Genomic DNA, 23,435 nt, shown 5'->3' on the forward strand with positions numbered 1-23,435 from the left:
ACGGAAGAGTTCTTCTTTTTGGAGATGTCGTAAATTTTGGGAGCAATATCTTTGGGTCTGATGCCATCTAGCCAAGCTGACTCCCAGAAGGAGGCACGAAGACCGTCCCCCACCTGAACCTTGGAGGCCGACGCAAAGATGTTTTGATCCTTCTTGTCGCAAGGGAGGCCCAAGCCCGACCAAGGCCTGATCGGGTCCTGCCAGTCAAACCACAACCAACAGAGACGAAGAGCAGCCGCAAACTTCTGAAGATTTAGGATCCCAAGGCCCTCATGCAGCTTTGACTTGCAGACTTGATCCCAGTTGACCTTACATTTCCCACCCGTGACCTTGTCACAACCAGCCCAGAGATAAGCACGCCGGAGGGCATCGATCTTTTTCACAACTTCAACCGGAAGATTTAGAGCCGTCATATAGTAAATGGCGATGGCCGTGATGACCGACTTAACAAGAACCATCCTTCCAGGGGCTGCAACATGCTTTCCCATCCAAGGAGTGAGCTGGGCCGCGATCTTGTCCTCTAGAGGCTAAAAGTGAATTCTCTTTAGGCGCTTCACAGTCAATGGTAGTCCAAGATACTTCACCGGGAAGGTGGATCGTTGAGCCGGAAAAGATTGGAGAATATCCGGAAGGTCCACATTGTCGCATCTAATTGGGGCGACCAAGCTTTTGGAGCAATTTGTCATCAAGCCCGAAATATCTCCAAAGCTCTCAAGGGTAGCAGCAAAGAAATTGACGTCCTCCTTGAGTGGGGCAATGAAAACAGCAGCATCATCTGCGTAAAGAGAAGCCCGGATCGGCATATGTCCGCCAATAGGATGAAGGTGACCTTGCGAAGTGGCCTTCTCCAGGATGTGATGTAATGGATCAATGGCCAACACAAAGAGAAGGGGGGATAGGGGGTCCCCTTGTCTGAGCCCACGTCCAAGTCTGAAGGGGTCGCCCGGCACACCATTTAGCAGAACGCGCGACGAGGCTGTAGACAAGAGGGCCGACACCCAGCCACGGAACCGGGGTGGGAAACCAAGATGGTTCAGCAAGTCCAGGAGATAGTCCCACCGCACCGAATCAAACGCTTTCTTGATGTCGAGCTTGAACAAAAGAGCCGGGGACTTGTTGCGATGCAAGCGTCTGGCAAGGTTGCGCACGTACATGAAATTATCATGGATACATCTCTTCTTGATGAAAGCACTTTGAGCTTGAGAGACCAGATCATTCATATGAGGTGCCAGCCTGTTGGACATCATCTTAGCAATGATCTTTGCAATGGCATGAATTAGGCTTATAGGGCGGAAGTCGGAAATATCCTCGGCACCATCCTTCGGAATGAGAGCAACATCAGCCGAGTTCAACCAGTGAAGGTGAGCAGTCTGAAGATTGGAGAAACGATTGACTGCCAGCATGATGTCTGGCTTGATTGTATTCCAGCACGCTTTGAAGAAAGTGGTTGTGAAGCCATCCGGTCCGGGTGCCTTGTCTCCCGGCAATTGGAACACCGCAGCTTTGACCTCCTCTTCAGTGAATGCCTCGTCCAGGCCCTGTAGATTGCAATTAGGAGTTGGCAGCAATCCCCAATTGACGTCAATGTTACGAGCAGGGCCTTTTTTGGCTATGTTCTTGAAGTGGCTATGAACAATCTTCTCTTTGTCTTCGTGTGAGGTGACCCAACCCTGATTGTGTTTGAGGCGATGAATGAAGTTTTTCCTCCTTCGATGATTGACACGTAGGTGGAAATAACGGGTGTTGGCGTCTCCTTCTTTGAGGTTTGTGATCCTCGAGTTTTGTCTTTTCCTGGATTTTTCGAGCACCGCCAAACTAATGATCCTTCTTTTTAATCTTTTCCGAAGGTCCCTTTCCTCTAGACTTAGCTCTCTTTGTTCTTGCGCGAGGTCAAGGCGAAGGATAACCTCAAGAGCCATGTGGAGTTGAACCTTGGAGTTCGAGAAAAGGGTCTTGCTCCAGGAGCGCAGTTTTTGGCCTGTTCTCTTTAGCTTGTGAAATAGCCGCTGATATGGTTCGACGTGACAAGAAATTTCAGTCCATGCCTCGGAGACGACACATTGGAACCCTGGCATCTTTGTCCAGTAATTTTCAAAACGGAAGGATTTAGGCTTCTTTGGTCCGACATCATTAGCAAGTAGAAGTGGGCAATGGTCAGAAAGTGATGAGGAGAGTGCATGCAGAATGTGCGTGGCAAACTCTATGTCCCAGTCTTCATTGCAAAAGAAGCTGTCTAGCTTGCTCATCGTCGGGTTACTTTGTTCATTGCTCCAAGTAAATTTTCTGTTTTGCATGTGTATCTCCTTGAGCTCACATGTGTTGAGGGCGTTGCGGAACCGCACGAGACGGCTACGGACGACGTTGGCTCGGTTTTTGTCCCTGGCACGATAGATTTGATTGAAATCACCATTTACTAGCCATTTGGTTCCAGGCGGAGGCTTTTCTGAAGTCAGCTCAAGATAGAAAGCATCCTTGTTAATGCTACGGGTTGGTCCATACACTGTGGTTAGCTTAAAAGTTTTGTCGTCGCCATAGTTGTTGATGGCCACTGTCGCCGAGAAGAAGTAGACACCAATTTGCACATTTGTCACCGTGACCACAGAGTCATCCCATAGCAGCAAAATGCCACCTTTTGTATCATCAGCAGGCCTTTGGGCAAAGCTCTTTAGGCGCTGTCCATCAAGATACGCCGCTAAGAAGGGGTCAACAGATTGAAGCTTTGACTCTTGGATGCATACTAGTTGACAGGAGGAAGAAGCAATGGTTTCATGGACGGTAGCGCGGCGATCTGGGCAGTTTAGCCCACGTACATTCCAGCATAGGATTGATAGATTTGACGTCAGATCTTGGTAACACCGGATCTTGGATGGGATCCGTTGAATTGAATGAGCTAGCTGGGCTGAGCTAGCTGCTTGTTTTGACCATTTGTCGGATACAACAGGCCACGTAATATTCTGACTCTCAAGCCTCCAAAGTCAAATCTTCTGAACTGCAGCTAGATTAGCTTAATAAGATAGCGCGTACCGTAGTTAATTATCCACTGACAAAGCAATAAGAATCTGAGGCTACGCTCTCAGCTGTGTCATCGCCAGTATACCATATACTACTTCCTCCGTCTTAAAATTCTTGTTTTAGATTTGTCTAGATACAGATGTATCTAATACTAAAATGTGATTTGATACATTCATATTTAGACAAATTTAAGACAATAATTTTGAGACGGAGGGAGTACAGTACATAGCGATCTGGTCAATGGTGATGCGTGCACTAGCTACCGTTAACTTTGGTCAGCTAGTCAACGACTCGGATGCACGGCACATCTTGAATGTTGACTGAAAATTATTTTGACTTTCACATCGTCGAATCATCGGTTGATCCACCTAATACTTCAATAGCATCGCATAGCGTATGTCCTATAAATAGGAGCAGTGATGTTTGGGCATCGATCACACAGCTAGTAGCTAGCACAGCACATTGACTTGGGATTTGAGCACCATATCACACAAGAAAATAGTACTCCATGGGAGGCCAAAAGGGTCTTGCTGCGATCATGGTGGGTGTGCTCCTCATACTGGGGCTGGCCACTGCGGCGATGAGCTCCTCGGAGAAGGTGGCCACGGGCGGGAAGACGTCGTGGCCGGAGGTGGTGGGGCTGAGCGCGGAGGAGGCCAAGAAGATCATCCTCAAGGACAAGCCCGATGCCGACATCGTCGTCCTCCCCGCCGGCTCGATGGTCACCATGGACTACAATCCCCGGCGCGTCCGCGTCTTCGTCGACACCGTCGATGAGACCCCCTACGCAGGCTAGCTAGGCTAAATACCTACACGGCTACACATAAGTGCTTATTAATGTCACGGGTCATGGACGAATAATTTCGTGTACTCCCCATATCCATGCATGGATGTCATGGGCATATGTGTGCTAGCTCCTTAATTTGCATTTACTCTCCACAAACTATATGCCCCTGGTATGTGTTATCTGCTCCATACAAGGATTTCTTATCAGATGAATTTTACGGTTATATCCCTTGTATAACCACAGTTGCTTCGGAATCCACATTAGTATTTAAACTTGCAAAATATATCTGGATATCTTTCACATCCATTTTTTTTTTGAAGTTTCAACCGGGGAGGGGGGTGGGGGGAGTTCCCCCACCTGAATATATTGATCAAAGTGGGCTAAAATCCCAGATCGCACACGAGCAAGTGACGGCTGTTGTCTCTAAAAGACGATCGCGTTGCGGTGCTTCCAGAGCTGGCAGCAACACAACATGGAGAACTCAACTTCAGACTTGACGACCGTGGCTGCCGCGGTTGCAAGGGCGGCAAGCCTGCAGACCATGATGCCGCCGACGGCGACATTGACTCTTTGCCAAAAATCACCCGCGAACGGGCAGACGAAGAGCATGTGATCGGCGGTTTCCAGAGTTGCAGAGCAGAGCGGGCAACCGGCATCCTCAGCGGAGACGATGCACTTCCGAAGCAGAACGCCTCGCGTGTGGATACGCCTCCATTTCCTTTTTAGTTCGGATGCAGATGCCAACTTGTCCCATGGGTATTTTCTTAAATACGAGTATCTGATATTTTGGATTGTTCAATCACCAATGCTACTTTTCACACTTAGGTTTACCGTTCTTCTTACTAAGTTCTTTTAAGTGTTCCCATTAAGAAGATTAGAGTGTCTGAATTTTTTTTTTTGAGGGGTGAGTGCCTCATTACTTAGTCAAAGACAGAGCGAAAACAGTAATTACAGGCCCATAGAATATTTTATTTTCTAACTAGTACGAAACAGAAGGAAAAAAAAACTACTCCCAATGGCTGGCCCAAGGCAGCACTATTCCCCACCGCCGCCGCCCGTCCGGCGCTCAGACGCAAATCCCGTGCTCTGTTCTACGTCCCCTCCGACGCCCTAACGTCGCCGCCCGTATAATGCAGCGCCTCCTCTGTCCTCTCTCCCTCGCGACCTCTCCTCTCCTCCATGGCATCTCGCTGGTGGCCACCAGCGCTCGCGCGACGACTCGATCCGCCTCTCCGTCGTGTTTCCTCGGAGGCGACATGGGGCCAAGACGTGAACCTCCATGAGAGCGATGAAGATCCATCGAGCGCAACCAAGGCTCGCACGACTGAAATCGTGATCAAGGATGACGAAGAAGAAGCCAGCGACTACGAGTACAACCTCGGGAACGTACTTGAAAAGAGCGGACACCGTGGCTATGCGTTGGGGCTGGAAAAGGGATTATTCTCTCGGCGATCGTAGCGAGAGTAAGTGATCAATACTTGTCTCTTTTGTCTTCTCTTATTCTTTACTGGTTGTTGTTACAGGTATGAACTTTTTTCCCCTTAGACATTGGTACCTTTGTCCACGTCCTGCGGCCGTACATATTTGACTGTGATCATAGAGAATTAGAGATTATTATGTTGAAGGAGCCTGTTAGAATAAATCCGAGGCATACCGTTGATCATCTGATGACCAAGCAATCATACGAGGCACGACACCGAGATTTGTTAACGAGGTTCACCATCATGGCTACATCCCCGGGGCCTGACTACAGGCGCTCCTTCCCGTGACACCGCTACAATACCGCACTCGGTCGCCCTGGACACCGGCACATGCCGCCGGCTTCCCCTGCGTTCCGGTGCTATTATGTTGGCATAGGTTACATCGTGTGTCTACCCCCGCTATATATGAGAGGCCTAGATACAAGTGTCCTACTTGGACACGACTACATATCCTATGTAAACACAATACAACTACAAGTCCAACTGTAACCTACCTTGTATACAATATTCGACACAACTCTAACAAACTCCACCTTGGCGAATATTCTTCACCACCCTGAATTTGCCAATGCGTCAAACTTCCATGTACATTGGACTTGAGCTTATCCCATGAGTACCGCTGCTACTCCATATGACTCCACCTGTAACTTGTAGTCCCTTCTTTTCTTGACCACAGTCAACACTCGAGCAAAATTAAGTCACTTGTTACTCTAGTTTGTGCTCCCAACTTCCAGAGTATACGTCCAAAGCCATCACACACTGATCACTGACCTGCGTGAAAGTGAACAACTCACATATTGGGTGTTACACATAAGAGTTACCTGAAGTCAACATCACCGCTCCTTTCTTAACCGCCTGTCTGAAACGTGAAAGAATTTCACCATTGCTTGTACTCATCCCGAGTCAAATTCGCAGTTGTCTCACCACATGTATGACCACCAGAGCCCTGGCCTGTCTTCATGTCCCGTGCATACCGCACGCCTCGCCGCTATTAACGCGTCAAGCCTCCACTGTCCCGGTCGAGTCTCAAGGGTCACAAACCCACACCACTCAACCCCCACTGCAGAGTACCATCGATCAGCACTGACCGATGACGAGTTTCACGCTTACATCAGACCATTGGGCTCCAGTCCGAACTGCATGTCACTCGCTTTTTCCCGCCTGCTGAATAGGCTTCGACTCCGTCGACTTACGTCGTAGCCCCTCAATCAGCACCGAGTGAAGTCCTCCAGACTCCAGCTCCACCTTCAACATGACTCCATGGTAGACGATCAGTCCACCCATGCGCCTCATCGACTTCAAGCTCCGTGTATATTACCTTGAATCAACCCCCGCGGCATAGTCTTGTCGAAGCCACAGAAGCCCTCGGGGCCTGCACACGTGTTTCCACGCCCAGAAGTCGGTCACCATCAGCATCACGCTCATATGTCGATGTCGCCGATCCCACCACCGTCTTCTGTTCCAACCGACTCACGTCGATCCGATCCCGTCAGACTGTCCAGTCCGACCCAGCCGAACTTATCCGACTACACGACATGCTTCAGACTCCACGAGCCTTGTGCGCACATCATCTGTCTTGATTTCTGTTGGGCCATCATGCCAAACAACGCGTCGCGTCGCTGCATCCGTACCATACACGATCCACATACAAAGCAAAGAACTCCAAAGAAATAGCACCCGGAGCCTTCTTATCTGCCTGTAGCAAACCACCTTAGCTATCCCGAACTATTCTTTTCTTGCTTTGCACACGTACTTAATCAATCCAATTTGGTAGCCATCAAGTCAATGCTCCGGTGACAAGACAAACACCAAAGCAGCACCCTTGACTGCAGCGGAACGGCGTCCTTTTTTTCACCAAAATAAATCTCGCGCTGTGCTCCTGGACTTCAGCCCCCAATTGTGTCAACCCTGCTCGTGTAGCACAGCAGCCCAACGTGTGCCTCCAAGACACTGCTGTATGGGCCACCTCCTGCCTAAGGGTCCCCTGGGCCGCTGCCTGTAACCTGCTGCTGCACCGGCCACACCTGGCTCCACACGCCCACGCTCGGGACTCCTCTTGCCGCACGCTACACCTGGACGTGATCCAATCTCGCCGAGTTCTCTGGAACACACGCCACCGCCAGCTTCGATTGCTTTTTGTTCGATCCGATACGCTTTCTAAGTTCCCGTAGATTTACATGCCTCCCGTCGACTTTGACCTCTTCCGAGCTTCGTTGCTCGCGATCCTTCGACTGCAGCTTAAATCCAACTGGTCTCTTGTACGTATTCGGCCTTTTCCGATTTCGCTAAGAACCACGCCGCATCGGCTGCATCTCAACTTAATCCTTCCTCTAAATCAACGTCCGCACTTCAAATCGAACCTTGCTCATGATACCACTTGTTAGAATAAATTCGAGGTATACTGTTGATCATCCGAGGACCAAGCAATCACACGAGGCACGACACCGAGATTTGTTAACGAGGTTCACCATCATGGCTACATCCCGGGACCTGACTACGGGCGCTCCTCCCCGTGACACCGCTACAATGCACCCGGTTGCCCTGGACACCGGCACATCCGCCGGCTTCCCCTGCGTTCCGGTGCTATTATGTTGGCATAGGTTACATCGTGTGTCTACCCCCGCTATATATGAGAGGCCTAGGATACAAGTGTCCTACTTGGACACGACTACATATCCTATGTAAACACAATACAACTACAAGTCCAACTGTAACCTACCTTGTACACAATATTCGACACAACTCTAACAGAGCCAATGCTATATCTGTGTGCGAACTTCCTCCGAACCCTCATTGTCTTGCACCGTAGCTTTCAGTTAACTGCAATGCAAGTACTAAATTTTTGATGAGATTAGTTAGCACTTCCACCCACACATCCTGAATGCACTTGTGCAGGCCCTTCTTCAACCTGGCACTGCTTGCACAGATAGCAATTTGTGTTGTCGTCTGACAGGAAATGGATAGCATTTTACAATTGTACCCTCGTTATGTTGTACATGTATAGTCTTCTTTTGGGTAATTGTCGGAACCTTAATTAGAACGATTGAGTTTGCTCTCCTCCCCAACTCTTCTGCAGTGATACTATATAGGGTACTGAGTTGTAGCACCAATGGCTGAAAATCATCCAGCCAACTCCTCCTCGCATACCAATCTCATTTGAATAGACGACTAGTGTTGTATGTTCTAGAACAAAAGACGACATGCAATTTGTGTCGATATCCTCTATAATCCTGACTAGCCACGTGCATAATGCTTTCCATGGAAGCATCTAATAAGCTTTTCAGGGCAATGTTTCCTGTTGGTGTTCCTATACTTTTTGTGGGAGCAAAATTCCTTGTAAAAAGAACATATATAATTTCTACTTAATAGATGAAAAGAAAAGAATCCAATAGGGCAATATAGTCCTCAAATAACATTTTTTTTCTTTTCTAATGCTATATATATATATCTGTTTACCACATTAATTCCAGTCACAAACTTACAATGCAACTTTACTTTTTATGAAGCTCGGTTGGAAGCAATGATGTTTTCAGATCCCGCGAAACGCATGACTCGTCCTTGTAGCATGCTGCAAATTTTCTCATTAGAGTTGGCTAAACTTCCTGGGAATGATGGCTTAGTAGAGTTGTATGGATACATAGCGGCATGGGATGATGTGGATAAGATGCTTAATTATGTCATCAATATTAGCAGGGATGATCCCATTATTGTGAAGCAGGTGCACATCTATACTTACATGCAGTTATTTCAAGGGATAAGTCTATCCTACCCCCCCCCCCCCCCCCCTAGTGTGGAGGTTTGCCTATTTAACCTTCTTAGTGACGAAAACTTATCGTTTGCCCATTAAAAGTATCCACCTCCATCTAACTCACACATTGGGGCTGTTTTGAAGGTGGTTCCATCCATGCATGTTGCTCGTTGGGCGCACACTGCCACGAGTGCAGAACTACCCAAGAGAATCACATATACGTTATGGAATATTTCAGGAGTGAAATGCCAGAATTTTGTAGTTAAGTGTGTTAAGTAGAGGAATCTTGCTATTTGATGGGGCTAAGTAGAATTATTCCTTATTTACATCACATTATTCATTCCACATTGTAGGGCTAAACTTATCACATGCATATATAGAACACTACACTCTCTCGAAGGCATACTAAACATTTTACATCATTAAAGTTGGCCTAGATTGTGGCTTTTCAAGTTTGTATTATTTGTGCTCCTGAATTATTTAGTAGACATAAAACCCAGTTTTCACACTTGGTTTTCTTAATAGCAGTTGTTGTTCCACCTAATTTATTATGTTATAGCTCACATGTAATATTTTTGTCCTACATGTGAAAAAAAATGCTTCAATGCAATTAGTCAGTCTGTAAATAGTAGAGTAACAGTATAGTACTTTGGATTTTATAAGCCGGTACTATATCAGTATGAAATAATGATTTACTATGAGAACATATTCAAATTATGAAATTACTGCAGTATCACTTATTCCAAATAAAATCGAATGAAATGTGTTTGATCGGTTGGTTCATGGTACACTACACCGAATGGATTTCCTTTTGTTTGTGGAAATTAATTTTCTTTTGTTTATAGGCATATGAAGGTACATAACTTTAATTATCCCATCACTAGAACACTCATTTTCCCCTCTGTCTCAAATTACGTGTCTTAGATTTGTCTAGATACAGATGTAATTTGGGACGGAGGTATAACATTTGGGATTTGAAATAATATCTGAGGAATAATGGAGGGCGATTGCCCCTTTCAGAAAATTATGCATTTCTACTCATTTCATATGATGAGCTACTAAAATACTACTACTAATTCTGTAGGGTTCCCTCATCAGCATGGGTGGTGGCCCTAAGCGAGGAATAGATGTAATGGACGAGGCAATAATCGAGTATGACATGAGGATTAAGCGAGGCAGACAAGAAAGACATGACCTACAACTGATCGATGGTGCAACAATCTTAGGTCCCCACGATACATGGGATAGGCCGTTCACATATGACATCTCTAACGACTCTGGCGGTGTAGTTAACATAACTTTAGCACGTCTTTCTTGGGCAGTCGAGGCGATTGTAGAGGTTCTCATCTCGGAAGTGCAGGGCGGTGTCAATATGACTCTTAGATGTTTTACCAGTGGGTTTGATTCTGAGATAAGGCTCTTCAATGGCGCCATTACCGACTCAAGTGGATTGAAGTAGTCAATGGTTGCCGTAATGAAGCGGTCTTACATTTGAGATTCACGGTAGTTGCACCGTCTTGTCGTTCTAAGTCCCAATATCGTTGTACCTTTAAGGCAAAGACCCACGGGCATAATGCTCGAGAGATAAAGACTGATTTTGTACTGATCTCGGTGAAGGTGACTTGGTCGACATTGCCCGGCAGCTTTCCTGCCTAAAGATTTGCCCGGCCGATACTTGTGTGTAGTCGTGGAGTTGTAACAAAGCTTGGAGGTGTAATCAAACTATTGTAGCAATTGGCCTTTGCATTAGATTCTTCTATCCATTATATTAGCACCAGGGTTTAGGTTGAAAGTATGGAGGAATTTCCTAGTTGCACATGCACAGGAGTGGCTTGGTGGATTGCAAGTTGCCCATTTCTGGTTCTGACATCTTTCCATTTTAATTAATATGACTAGCCTTGCCGTCATTATTTTGGCATAGATGGATCGGCTCGACAACAGTTGGTTTAGTGATGATCCCCGCAGGAAGCCAGGCCAGGGGGCAGGGATGCAAACGGATGGCGTTCACATGTCCATAACCGTCTGCGAATAGAAAAATTAAATAAACATGAATACTAAAATAATAAAGATTAGTGCAATTTTTGCTTTGCGGACTATCGTCCCTACAAGGGGTCAACAATCTGACGTTGGCTTCAGCGGGTTCACGGAGGTGACGGGCGACGGTGCTTTATGTCGCCCATGCTGATTCCTAATAGGAATCGCCTAAGGGCGACAGTAACAGGCTGACGCATTTTAGCGCAGGTGCTCACGGCGCGCATAGCTGCACTTCGTTCCGACTCGTAGGAGACGTTGTAGAGTTCACTCCCTTTGGTTTTTCTTCTTATTTGTCTTATTTGTTTCATTTTTTTCTTTGATTTTCCTGTTTTTATAAAGGATTTTCTTCATCTTACTCTGGTTTCTTTGTTTTCTCATTAGTTTTCAGAGTTTTCCTTTCTTTCTTCGCTATACTTTGGTTTTCTTTGCTTTTACTTTTGCTTATTTTTCAGTTTTCATTTTTTCAACACATTTCTACTTTTTTTCTCAGTACACAATGTACATTTTTAGAGCACATGTGATGCATTTTTTAAACAAGTTGACCATTTTTCAAAAAAGTGGTGTACATTAAAAAAAACATGTTTCGAACACTTTTCAAATACATGGACATTTTTTACAAATACACATTGTACATTTTTTTAAAGGAAAGTTTTTTTAAAAAAATTATGTGAACATTTTATGTGCAATGTATAAACTTTTTAGAAAATTTCACACGAATATTTTTGTAAAATAGCACGAAGCATTTTTAATGTAAATAAACATTTTCTTAACCTAAGCAAACATTTATTCATATTAATATCTAAATTTTCCGAATTTCAAGAACTTTTTTTTGAAACGTTGGAATATTTCCATCAAACATGACATACATTTTACATTGTTCTGCATTATACACATTTTGTTTTTAAATTGCATATTTTTTTTTTGAAATGCGGGGATATCTTTGAATTGTCATGAACGTTTTTTTTAAGTTAACAACATTTTTACAAGTGCGTTAATAAGATTCTATACTATGCTAACATTTTTTGAGTTATTGCTTTTAAAATTTTATAAGTAAGTTAATGTTTGAAATATATGTATTTTCATTTAGAACTCCCTCCACATATACATGACCTAATACAAGTATTAAGGTTACCTTTGATCATAGATTAAAATGATAAATATGACATGCATGTTACACAAAAGTATACCGTCAATTCGTGAGTGAAAAGAGTTTCTAAAAATATAATTTCTGCAACCTCGAGGTATGTATTAGGCCCTATATATAATAAAATCCCTTTATTTCAAAAAATAATAAGTTTCATTAGATTCATCATAAATCTGTTGTCATACTATCTACAACTGATGTTGTAGGTATTGATATATTTTCTATAAAACTAGAAAAACTAAGCCCTAATATTTTTAAAAGTATTTTGAAACGGAGGGAGTACCTGATGCATTATCTTCGCCGGACCAATCCTTGGCTGGTGAAGGAAGTAATTGACCGGCCGACCTACGTGAATTCACCATGGCAATGGGTCGCTAATCAGCTAGCTTGAAGTACACAGTCGTAAGTACTACGTTCCAATGTACTGAACACCATATACGTTTTTCCTTGTCTTTCCTGTCCTCCCTGTCCTCCAGAGTTTCGGCTTCTATTGTCCCTGTTTTAATTGGTGGTGATTTCAACCTTCTAAGACCCCTCTTCATAAGAATAACGCCAACTTCCACTGGTCTTGCTCCTCTGCATTTAATGATCTAATTAACAACCATGCTCTTTGGGAGCTCCACCGTGTTGGGGCACGATATACTTGGTCTAACTGCCAGTTGAATTCTATTTGTTGTGTACTTGATCGTGTCCTTGTGTCTTATGTCTGTTAATTAAGAAACAAAGTTTCCTAGAGCTCTGCTAACTATTGAATCACACATTGGTTCTCACCACACTCCCCTAACTGTGGACTCCGGGGATTCCACTGCCCTACCCATTCTCGATTTTGTTTAGAGTCAAATTGGCTCTTGGTGGATGGTTTTGTGCCCATGGTTGCGGAAAAATGTACCTTGCTTCTTGATCTCTACTCGCGCTCGTTTGGCCCTATTGATGATTGGTATGTTCTGAATGTCTTTGTAAGTTTCTCAAAGGCTGGGGGGGGGGGCAATCTAAGAGATGTGAATCCTTCAAATCTAATTTAATTGTTGACAAAATTAAGCTCTTAGATGTCTCTGCTAACTCGGTCGGTCTTGACGAATCCGGGTGGCGCTGTTGATATGAGCTTGATGCTGCCCTGGTGGCGCTACATCAGGTTGAGGAGCTGTACTAGAAATGACATTGGAGCCTTAACTGGATCCTCAAAGGGGGTGCTAACATGGCTTACTTTCAGGAAACCGCTAATTATTCAGGGCTCCCCCTCCTATGATCCATTTCTTATCTCCTCGCACATCTACGAGTTCTACCGAAATCCGCTAAACACCCAATCTCCTAGGGCTTTCGGTTTTCCTCTTCTGCCTGGATGGTAAGACATTGCATGTCGAACTCGCATAATGAGGCTATGATGCTCCCTCATTCCATTGACAAAATGGATGAGGCCATCAGTTTATCTAATTTTGTCTATGCTCCTGGAGCTGATGGTTTCTCTGGCACATTTTTTTAAAGAAGCTTTGGGGACTCTTAAACATCTGGTTTACAAGATTATGCAAGGTTTTTTCTTGGGGGCAGGTAACATTTCTCGATAAATTATGCTATCCTTACCTTGATCCCGAAAGTTAAAGGAGCGGACGAGTCGGCAATTTAGGCCTATAGCTCTTATCAACAACATTTTCAAATTCACTTCCAAAGCCTTCGCCACTAGATTGTCTCCTATAGCTCATAAGGTGATCAACTCCTTCCAAACGTCTTTTATTAAAGGGCGCTTCCTTCTTGATGGTATTCCCACTTTGCACAAATTACTTCATGATATCAATCGCTCTAAGCGTGAAGTCGTGGTTCTTAAGTTGGACTTCGAGAAGGTCTACGATTGCGTTCGTTCATCCTTCTGTTGGAAATATGCCCTAGAGGCAATAATAAATGGTTATTATTATATTTCTTTGTTCATGGTAATTGTCTATTGTTCATGCTATAATTGTATTGTCCGGAAATCCTAATACATGTGTGAATACATAGACCACAAAGTGTCCCTAGTAAGCCTCTAGTTGACTAGCTCGTTGATCAACAGATAGTCATGGTTTCCTGACTATGGACATTGGATGTCATTGATAACGGGATCACATCATTAGGAGAATGATGTGATGGACAAGACCCAATCCTAAGCATAGCATAAAAGATCGTGTAGTTTCGTTTGCTAGAGCTTTTCCAATGTCAAGTATCTTTTCCTTAGACCATGAGATCGTGCAACTCCCGGATACCGTAGGAGTGCTTTGGGTGTGCCAAACGTCACAATGTAACTGGGTGACCATAAAGGTGCACTACGGGTATCTCCGAAAGTATCTATTGGGTTGGCACGGATCGAGACTGGGATTTGTCACTCCGTCTGACGGAGAGGTATCTCTGGGCCCACTCGGTAATGCATCATCATAATGAGCTCAATGTGACTAAGGCGTTAGTCACGGGATCATGCATTGCGGTACGAGTAAAGAGACTTGCCGGTAACGAGATTGAACAAGGTATTGGGATACCGACGATCGAATCTCGGGCAAGTAACATACCGTTTGACAAAGGGAATTGTATACGGGATTGATTGAATCCTCGACATCGTGGTTCATCCGATGAGATCATCGTGGAACATGTGGGAGCCAACATGGGTATCCAGATCCCGCTGTTGGTTATTGACCGGAGAGGCGTCTCGGTCATGTCTGCATGTCTCCCGAACCCGTAGGGTCTACACACTTAAGGTTCGGTGACGCTAGGGTTGTAGAGATATATGTATGCGGAAACCCGAAAGTTGTTCGGAGTCCCGGATGAGATCCCGGACGTCACGAGAGGTTCCGGAATGGTCCAGAGGTGAAGAATTATATATACGAAGTCCAGTTTCGGCCACCGGGAAAGTTTCGGGGGTTACCGGTATTGTACCGGGACCACCGGAAGGGTCTCGGGGGTCCACCGGGTGGGGCCACCTATCCCGGAGGGGCCCATGGGCTGAAAGTGGAAGGGAACCAGCCCCTGGTGGGCTGGGCACCCCCCCATGGGCCTCCCCCATGCGCCTAGGGTTGGGAACCCTAGGGTGGGGGACTTCCCCCTTGCCTTGGGGGGCAAGGCAACCCCTTCCCCCCTTTGGCCGCCGCCCCCCTTGAGATCCCATCTCTAGGGCCGGCGCCCCCCCCAGGGAGCCTATGTAAAGGGGGGGGAGGGAGGGCAGCAACCTACAGCCTTGGGCGCCTCCCCCCTCCCCTGCAACACCTCTCTCTCTCTCGCAGAAGCTCGGCGAAGCCCTGCCGGAGACCCGCTACATCCACCACCACGCCGTCGTGCTGCTGGATCTCCATCAACCTCTCCTTCCCCCTTGCTGGATCAAGAAGGAGGAAACGTCGCTGCACCGTACGTGTGTTGAACGCGGAGGTGCCGTCCGTTCGGCACTCGGTCATCGGTGATTTGGATCACGGCGAGTACGACTCCGTCATCCGCGTTCATTGGAACGCTTCCGCTCGCGATCTACAAGGGTATGTAGATGCACTCCTTTCCCCTCGTTGCTAGTAGACTCCATAGATGCATCTTGGTGAGCGTAGGAAAATTTTAAATTATGCTACGATTCCCAACAGTGGTATCAGAGCCAGGCCTATGCGTAGTTACTATGCACGAGTAGAACACAAAGCAGTTGTGGGCGTTGAGTTTGCCAATTCTTCTTGCCGCTACTAGTCTTTTCTTGTTTCGGCGGCATTGTAGGATGAAGCGGCCCGGACCGACCTTACACGTACGCTTACGTGAGATAGGTTCCACTGACTGACATGCACTAGATGCATAAGGTGGCTAGCGGGTGTCTGTCTCTCCTACTTTAGTCGGAACGGATTCGATGAAAAGGGTCCTTATGAAGGGTAAATAGAAATTGGCAAATCGCGTTGTGGTCATACGTAGGTAAGAAAACGTTCTTGCTAGAAACCAACAAACCACGTAAAAACTTGCAACAACAATTAGAGGACGTCTAACTTGTTTTTGCAGCAAGTGCTATGTGATGTGATATGGCCAGAAGATGTGATGAATGATATATGTGATGTATGAGATTGATCATATTCTTGTAATAGGAATCACGACTTGCATGTCGATGAGTATGACAACCGGCAGGAGCCATAGGAGTTGTCTTTATTATTTTGCATGACCTGCGTGTCATTGAATAACGCCATGTAAATTACTTTACTTTGTTGCTAAACGAGTTAGCCATAGAAGTAGAAGTAATCGTTGGCGTGACGACTTCATGAAGACACAATGATGGAGATCATGATGATGGAGATCATGGTGTCATGCCGGTGACGAAGATGATCATGGTGCCCCGAAGATGGAGATCAAAGGAGCATAATGATATTGTCCATATCATGTCACTATTTGATTGCATGTGATGTTTATCATGTTTTTGCATCTTATTTGCTTAGAACGACGGTAGTAAGTAAGATGATCCCTTATAATAATTTCAAGAAAGTGTTCACCCTAACTGTGCACCGTTGCGAAGGTTCGTTGTTTCGAAGCACCACGTGATGATCGGGTGTGATAGATTCTAACGTTCGAATACAACGGGTGTTGACGAGCCTAGCATGTACAGACATGGCCTCGGAACACACGCAATACACTTAGGTTGACTTGACGAGCCTAGCATGTACAGACATGGCCTCAGAACACGGAGGACCGAAAGGTCGAGCATGAGTCGTATAGAAAATACGATCAACATGGAGATGTTCACCGATCTTGACTAGTCCGTCTCACGTGATGATCGGACACGACCTAGTTGACTCGGATCATGTTTCACTTAGATGACTAGAGGGATGTCTATCTGAGTGGGAGTTCATTAAATAATTTGATTAGATGAACTTAATTATCATGAACTTAGTCTAAAATCTTTACACTATGTCTTGTAGATCAAATGGCCCACGTTGTCCTCAATTTCAACGTGTTCCTAGAGAAAACCAAGCTGAAAGATGATGGCAGCAACTATACGGACTGGGTCCGGAACCTGAGGCTCATCCTCATAGTAGCCAAGAAAGATTATGTCTTAGAAGCACCGCTAGGTGATGCACCAATCCCACAGAACCAAGACGTTATGAACGCTTGGCAATCACGTGCTGATGATTACTCCCTCGTTCAGTGCGGCATGCTTTACAGCTTAGAACCGGGTCTCTAAAAGCGTTTTGAGAAACATGGAGCATATGAGATGTTCGAGGAGCTGAAACTGGTTTTTCAAGCTCATGCCCGGGTCGAGAGATATGATGTCTCCGACAAGTTCTTCAGCTGTAAAATGGAGGAGAACAGTTCTGTTAGTGAGCACATACTCAGAATGTCTGGGTTACACAACCGCTTATCCCAGCTGGGAGTTAATCCCCCGGATGACGCGGTCATTGACAGAATCCTCCAGACGCTTCCACCAAGCTACAAGAGCTTTGTGATGAACTACAATATGCAGGGGATGGAAAAGACCATTCCTGAGGTATATTCAATGCTGAAATCAGCGGAAGGGGAGATCAGAAAAGAACATCAAGTGTTGATGGTGAATAAAACCACTAAGTTCAAGAAGGGCAAGGGTAAGAAGAACTTCAAGAAGGACGGCAAGGGAGTTGCCGCGCCCGGTAAACCAGTTACTGGGAAGAAATCAAAGAATGGACCCAAGCCCGAGACTGAGTGCTTTTATTGCAAGGGAAGTGGTCACTGGAAGCGGAACTGCCCCAAATACTTAGCGCACAAGAAGAAGGCCGGCAACACCAAAGGTATATGTGATATACATGTAATTGATGTGTACCTTACCAGTACTCGTAGTAGCTCCTGGGTATTTGATACCGGTGCGGTTGCTCATATTTGTAACTCAAAACAGGAACTACGGAATAAACGGAGACTGGCGAAGGACGAGGTGACGATGCGCGTCGGGAATGGTTCCAAGGTCGATGTGATCGCCGTCGGCACGCTACCTCTGCATCTCCCTACGGGATTAGTTTTAAACCTCAATAATTGTTATTTAGTGCCAGCTTTGAGCATGAACATTGTATCTGGATCTCGTTTAATTCGAGATGGCTACTCATTTAAATCCGAGAATAATGGTTGTTCTGTTTATTTGAGAAATATGTTTTATGGTCATGCCCCGCTGGTCAATGGTTTATTTTTGATGAATCTCGAACGTGATGTTACACATGTTCATAGTGTGAATACCAAAAGATGTAAAGTTGATAACGATAGTCCCACATACCTGTGGCACTGCCGCCTTGGTCACATTGGTGTCAAGCGTATGAAGAAGCTCCATGCAGATGGACTTTTGGAGTCTCTTGATTACGAATCATTTGACACGTGCGAACCATGCCTCATGGGTAAGATGACCAAGACTCCGTTCTCCGGAACAATGGAGCGAGCAACCAACTTATTGGAAATCATACATACCGATGTGTGCGGTCCAATGAGTGTTGAGGCTCGCGGAGGATATCGTTATGTTCTCACTCTCACTGATGACTTAAGTAGATATGGGTATGTCTACCTAATGAAACACAAGTCTGAAACCTTTGAAAAGTTCAAGGAATTTCAGAGTGAGGTTGAGAATCAACGTGACAGAAAAATAAAATTCTTACGATCAGATCGTGGTGGAGAATATTTAAGTCACGAGTTTGGTGCACACTTAAGGAAATGTGGAATAGTTTCACAACTCACGCCGCCTGGAACACCTCAGAGAAATGGTGTGTCCGAACGTCGTAATCGCACTCTATTGGATATGGTGCGATCTATGATGTCTCTTACCGATTTACCGCTCTCATTTTGGGGTTATGCTTTAGAGACTGCCGCATTCACTTTAAATAGGGCTCCGTCGAAATCCGTTGAGACGACACCGTATGAATTATGGTTTGGGAAGAAACCTAAGCTGTCGTTTCTAAAAGTTTGGGGATGCGATGCTTATGTCAAGAAACTTCAACCTGAAAAGCTCGAACCCAAATCGGAAAAATGCGTCTTCATAGGATACCCTAAGGAAACCATTGGGTATACCTTCTACCTCAGATCCGAAGGCAAGATCTTCATTGCCAAGAACGGGTCCTTTCTGGAGAAGGAGTTTCTCTCGAAAGAATTGAGTGGGAGGAAAGTGGAACTTGATGAGGTGATAGTCACCCCCTCCGAACCGGAAAGTAGCGCAGCGCGGGAAAATGTTCCTGTGGTGCCTACACCGACTGGGGAGGAAGTTAATGATGATGATCATGAAGCTTCGGATCAAGTTACTGAACTTCGTAGGTCCACGAGGACACGTTCCGCACCAGAGTGGTACGGCAACCCTGTCCTGGAAATCATGTTGTTAAACAACGGTGAACCTTCGAACTATGAAGAAGCGATGGCGGGCCCGGATTCCGACAAATGGCTAGAAGCCATGAAATCAGAGATAGGATCCATGTATGAGAACGAAGTATGGACTTTGACTGACTTGCCCGATGATCGGCGAGCCATAGAAAACAAATGGATCTTTAAGAAGAAGACGGACGCAGATGGTAATGTGACCATCTACAAAGCTCGACTTGTCGCTAAGGGTTATCGACAAGTTCAAGGGGTTGACTACGATGAGACTTTCTCACCCGTAGCGAAGTTGAAGTCCGTCCGAATCATGTTAGCAATTGCCGCATACTATGATTATGAGATATGGCAGATGGACGTCAAAACGGCATTCCTTAATGGCTTCCTTAAGGAAGAGTTGTATATGATGCAGCCGGAAGGTTTTGTCGATCCTAAGAATGCTAACAAAGTATGCAAGCTCCAGCGCTCAATCTATGGGCTGGTGCAAGCATCTCGGAGTTGGAACATTCGCTTTGATGAGATGATCAAAGCGTTTGGGTTTACACAGACTTATGGAGAAGCCTGTGTTTACAAGAAAGTGAGTGGGAGCTCTGTAGCATTTCTCATATTATATGTGGATGACATACTATTGATGAGAAATGATATAGAATTCTTGGAAAGTATAAAGGACTATTTGAATAAGTGTTTTTCAATGAAGGACCTTGGAGAAGCTGCTTATATATTAGGCATCAAGATCTATAGAGATAGATCAAGACGCCTCATTGGTCTTTCACAGAGTACATACCTTGACAAGATATTGAAGAAGTTCAATATGGATCAGTCCAAGAAGGGGTTCTTACCTGTATTACAAGGTGTGCAATTGAGCACGGCTCAATGCCCGACCACGGCAGAAGATATAGAAAAGATGAGTGTCATCCCCTATGCCTCGGCCATAGGGTCTATTATGTATGCCATGCTGTGTACCAGACCTGATGTAAACCTTGCCGTAAGTTTGGTAGGAAGATACCAAAGTAATCCCGGCATGGAACACTGGACAGCGGTCAAGAATATCCTGAAGTACCTGAAGAGGACTAAGGATATGTTTCTCGTTTATGGAGGTGACGAAGAGCTCGTCGTAAAGGGTTACGTCGACGCTAGCTTCGACACAGATCTGGATGACTCGAAGTCACAGACCGGATACGTGTATATTTTGAATGGAGGAGCAGTAAGCTGGTGCAGTTGCAAGCAAAGCGTCGTGGCGGGATCTACATGTGAAGCGGAGTACATGGCAGCCTCGGAGGCAGCACAGGAAGCAGTCTGGATGAAGGAGTTCATTACCGACCTAGGGGTGATTCCCAATGCGTCGGGCCCGATGACTCTCTTCTGTGACAACACTGGAGCTATTGCCCTTGCGAAGGAGCCCAGGTTTCACAGGAAGACCAGGCATATCAAGCGTCGCTTCAACTCCATTCGTGGAAGTGTTCAAAATGGAGACATAGATATTTGTAAAGTACACACGGACCTGAATGTAGCAGATCCGTTGACTAAACCTCTCCCTAGGGCAAAACATGATAAACACCAGGACGCAATGGGTGTTCGATTCATCACAATGTAACTAGATTATTGACTCTAGTGCAAGTGGGAGACTGTTGGAAATATGCCCTAGAGGCAATAATAAATGGTTATTATTATATTTCTTTGTTCATGGTAATTGTCTATTGTTCATGCTATAATTGTATTGTCCGGAAATCGTAATACATGTGTGAATACATAGACCACAAAGTGTCCCTAGTAAGCCTCTAGTTGACTAGCTCGTTGATCAACAGATAGTCATGGTTTCCTGACTATGGACATTGGATGTCATTGATAACGGGATCACATCATTAGGAGAATGATGTGATGGACAAGACCCAATCCTAAGCATAGCATAAAAGATCGTGTAGTTTCGTTTGCTAGAGCTTTTCCAATGTCAAGTATCTTTTCCTTAGACCATGATATCGTGCAACTCCCGGATACCGTAGGAGTGCTTTGGGTGTGCCAAACGTCACAACGTAACTGGGTGACCATAAAGGTGCACTATGGGTATCTCCGAAAGTATCTGTTGGGTTGGCACGGATCGAGACTGGGATTTGTCACTCCGTGTGACGGAGCGGTATCTCTGGGCCCACTCGGTAATGCATCATCATAATGAGCTCAATGTGACTAAGGCGTTAGTCACGGGATCATGCATTGCGGTACGAGTAAAGAGACTTGCCGGTAACGAGATTGAACAAGGTATTGGGATACCGACGATCGAATCTCGGGCAAGTAACATACCGTTTGACAAAGGGAATTGTATACGGGATTGATTGAATCCTCGACATCGTGGTTCATCCGATGAGATCATCGTGGAACATGTGGGAGCCAACATGGGTATCCAGAACCCGCTGTTGGTTATTGACCGGAGAGGCGTCTCGGTCATGTCTGCATGTCTCCCGAACCCATAGGGTCTACACACTTAAGGTTCGGTGACGCTAGGGTTGTAGAGATATATGTATGCGGAAACCCGAAAGTTGTTCGTAGTCTCGGATGAGATCCCGGACGTCACGAGAGGTTCCGGAATGGTCCGGAGGTGAAGAATTATATATAGGAAGTCCAGTTTCGGCCACCGGGAAAGTTTCGGGGGTTACCGGTATTGTACCGGGACCACCGGAAGGGTCCCGGGGGTCCACCGGGTGGGGCCACCTATCCCGGAGGGGCCCATGGGCTGAAAGTGGAAGGGAACCAGCCCCTAGTGGGCTGGGCGCCCCCCATGGGCCTCCCCCCATGCGCCTAGGGTTGGGAACCCTAGGGTGGGGGACTTCCCCCTTGCCTTGGGGGGCAAGGCAACCCCTTCCCCCCTTTGGCCGCCGCCCCCCCTTGAGATCCCATCTCTAGGGCCGGCGCCCCCCCCCAGGGGGCCTATATAAAGGGGGAGGGCAGCAACCTACAGCCTTGGGCGCCTCCCTCCTCCCTTGCAACACCTCTCTCTCTCTCGCAGAAGCTCGGCGAAGCCCTGCCGGAGACCCGCTACATCCACCACCACGCCGTCGTGCTGCTGGATCTCCATCAACCTCTCCTTCCCCCTTGCTGGATCAAGAAGGAGGAGACGTCGCTGCACCGTACGTGTGTTGAACGCGGAGGTGCCGTCCGTTCGGCACTCGGTCATCGGTGATTTGGATCACGGCGAGTACGACTCCGTCATCCACGTTCATTGGAACGCTTCCGCTCGCGATCTACAAGGGTATGTAGATGCACTCCTTTCCCCTCGTTGCTAGTAGACTCCATAGATGCATCTTGGTGAGCGTAGGAAAATTTTAAATTATGCTACGATTCCCAACACCTTCTTGCAAGACATTCTATTTGCTTAGGGTTTTGTTCCTCGCTACATCCATTGTATTATCCAGATTGTTAGTGGTGGCCACACTTCTATTGCCGTTAATGTGATTGTTGATCCCTATTTCAAGAATGGTTGTGGCTTGGGTCAAGGAGACCCCATTTTCCTCCTCATTTATAATTTCATCTCGGATGCTCTTGATAGGATGTTGTCCTCAGCGGTGGCCAGTACAGGTCACATCTCTGATGTTTCCTCACCTTCTTCCTCTTGGGGTAACCCATTTTCAGTACGCGGACAATATTATATTATCCTTGTAAAAAAGAATGACTTACAACTTGCTAACTTGTCGGGGCTAAAAATTAACCTTAACAAGAGTGAACCCTTTATTTTGGGTTGTCTGCCTGCAGAACAACCTCGAATTCCTAATAACATACTTAACTAAAAGCTTGGGTCTTTCCCTACCACCTATGTTGGAGTGCCTATCTCTCCTCTGAAACTCCTCACGGTGGATTTCAAACCTACCAAGTTAAAGTGGGCGCTAGGGTTGCTCCCTGGCGAGGCCGCTACCAGTCCTCCACTGGTAAAGTGGCTCTCATCAAGTCTGGTTTGTTCAGTCT

At 46.0% G+C, this 23,435-nt stretch overlaps 1 protein-coding gene and 1 pseudogene across 1 annotated transcript; both read left to right on the top strand.

The window, feature by feature from the left end:
- The first annotated feature begins 3,437 nt into the window (after positions 1–3,437).
- LOC109767446 (subtilisin-chymotrypsin inhibitor-2B) lies at positions 3,438–3,961 on the top strand. Its single transcript, XM_020326202.4, has one exon. The coding sequence runs from the start codon at positions 3,521–3,523 to the stop codon at positions 3,806–3,808; it is 288 nt and encodes a 95-aa protein (XP_020181791.1). The 5' UTR covers positions 3,438–3,520; the 3' UTR covers positions 3,809–3,961.
- Positions 3,962–5,213: 1,252 nt separating this feature from the next.
- LOC120964849 (uncharacterized) lies at positions 5,214–10,684 on the top strand (annotated as a pseudogene).
- Positions 10,685–23,435: the final 12,751 nt, after the last annotated feature.

The sequence above is a fragment of the Aegilops tauschii genome, chromosome 5 (assembly GCF_002575655.3).
Source record: "Aegilops tauschii subsp. strangulata cultivar AL8/78 chromosome 5, Aet v6.0, whole genome shotgun sequence".
Taxonomy (NCBI): domain Eukaryota; kingdom Viridiplantae; phylum Streptophyta; class Magnoliopsida; order Poales; family Poaceae; genus Aegilops; species Aegilops tauschii.

What these genes read in the sequence shown, in the direction of transcription:
- LOC109767446 (XM_020326202.4), top strand. Translation starts at nt 3,521, where the DNA reads ATGGGAGGCCAAAAGGGTCTTGCTGCGATCATGGTGGGTGTGCTCCTC.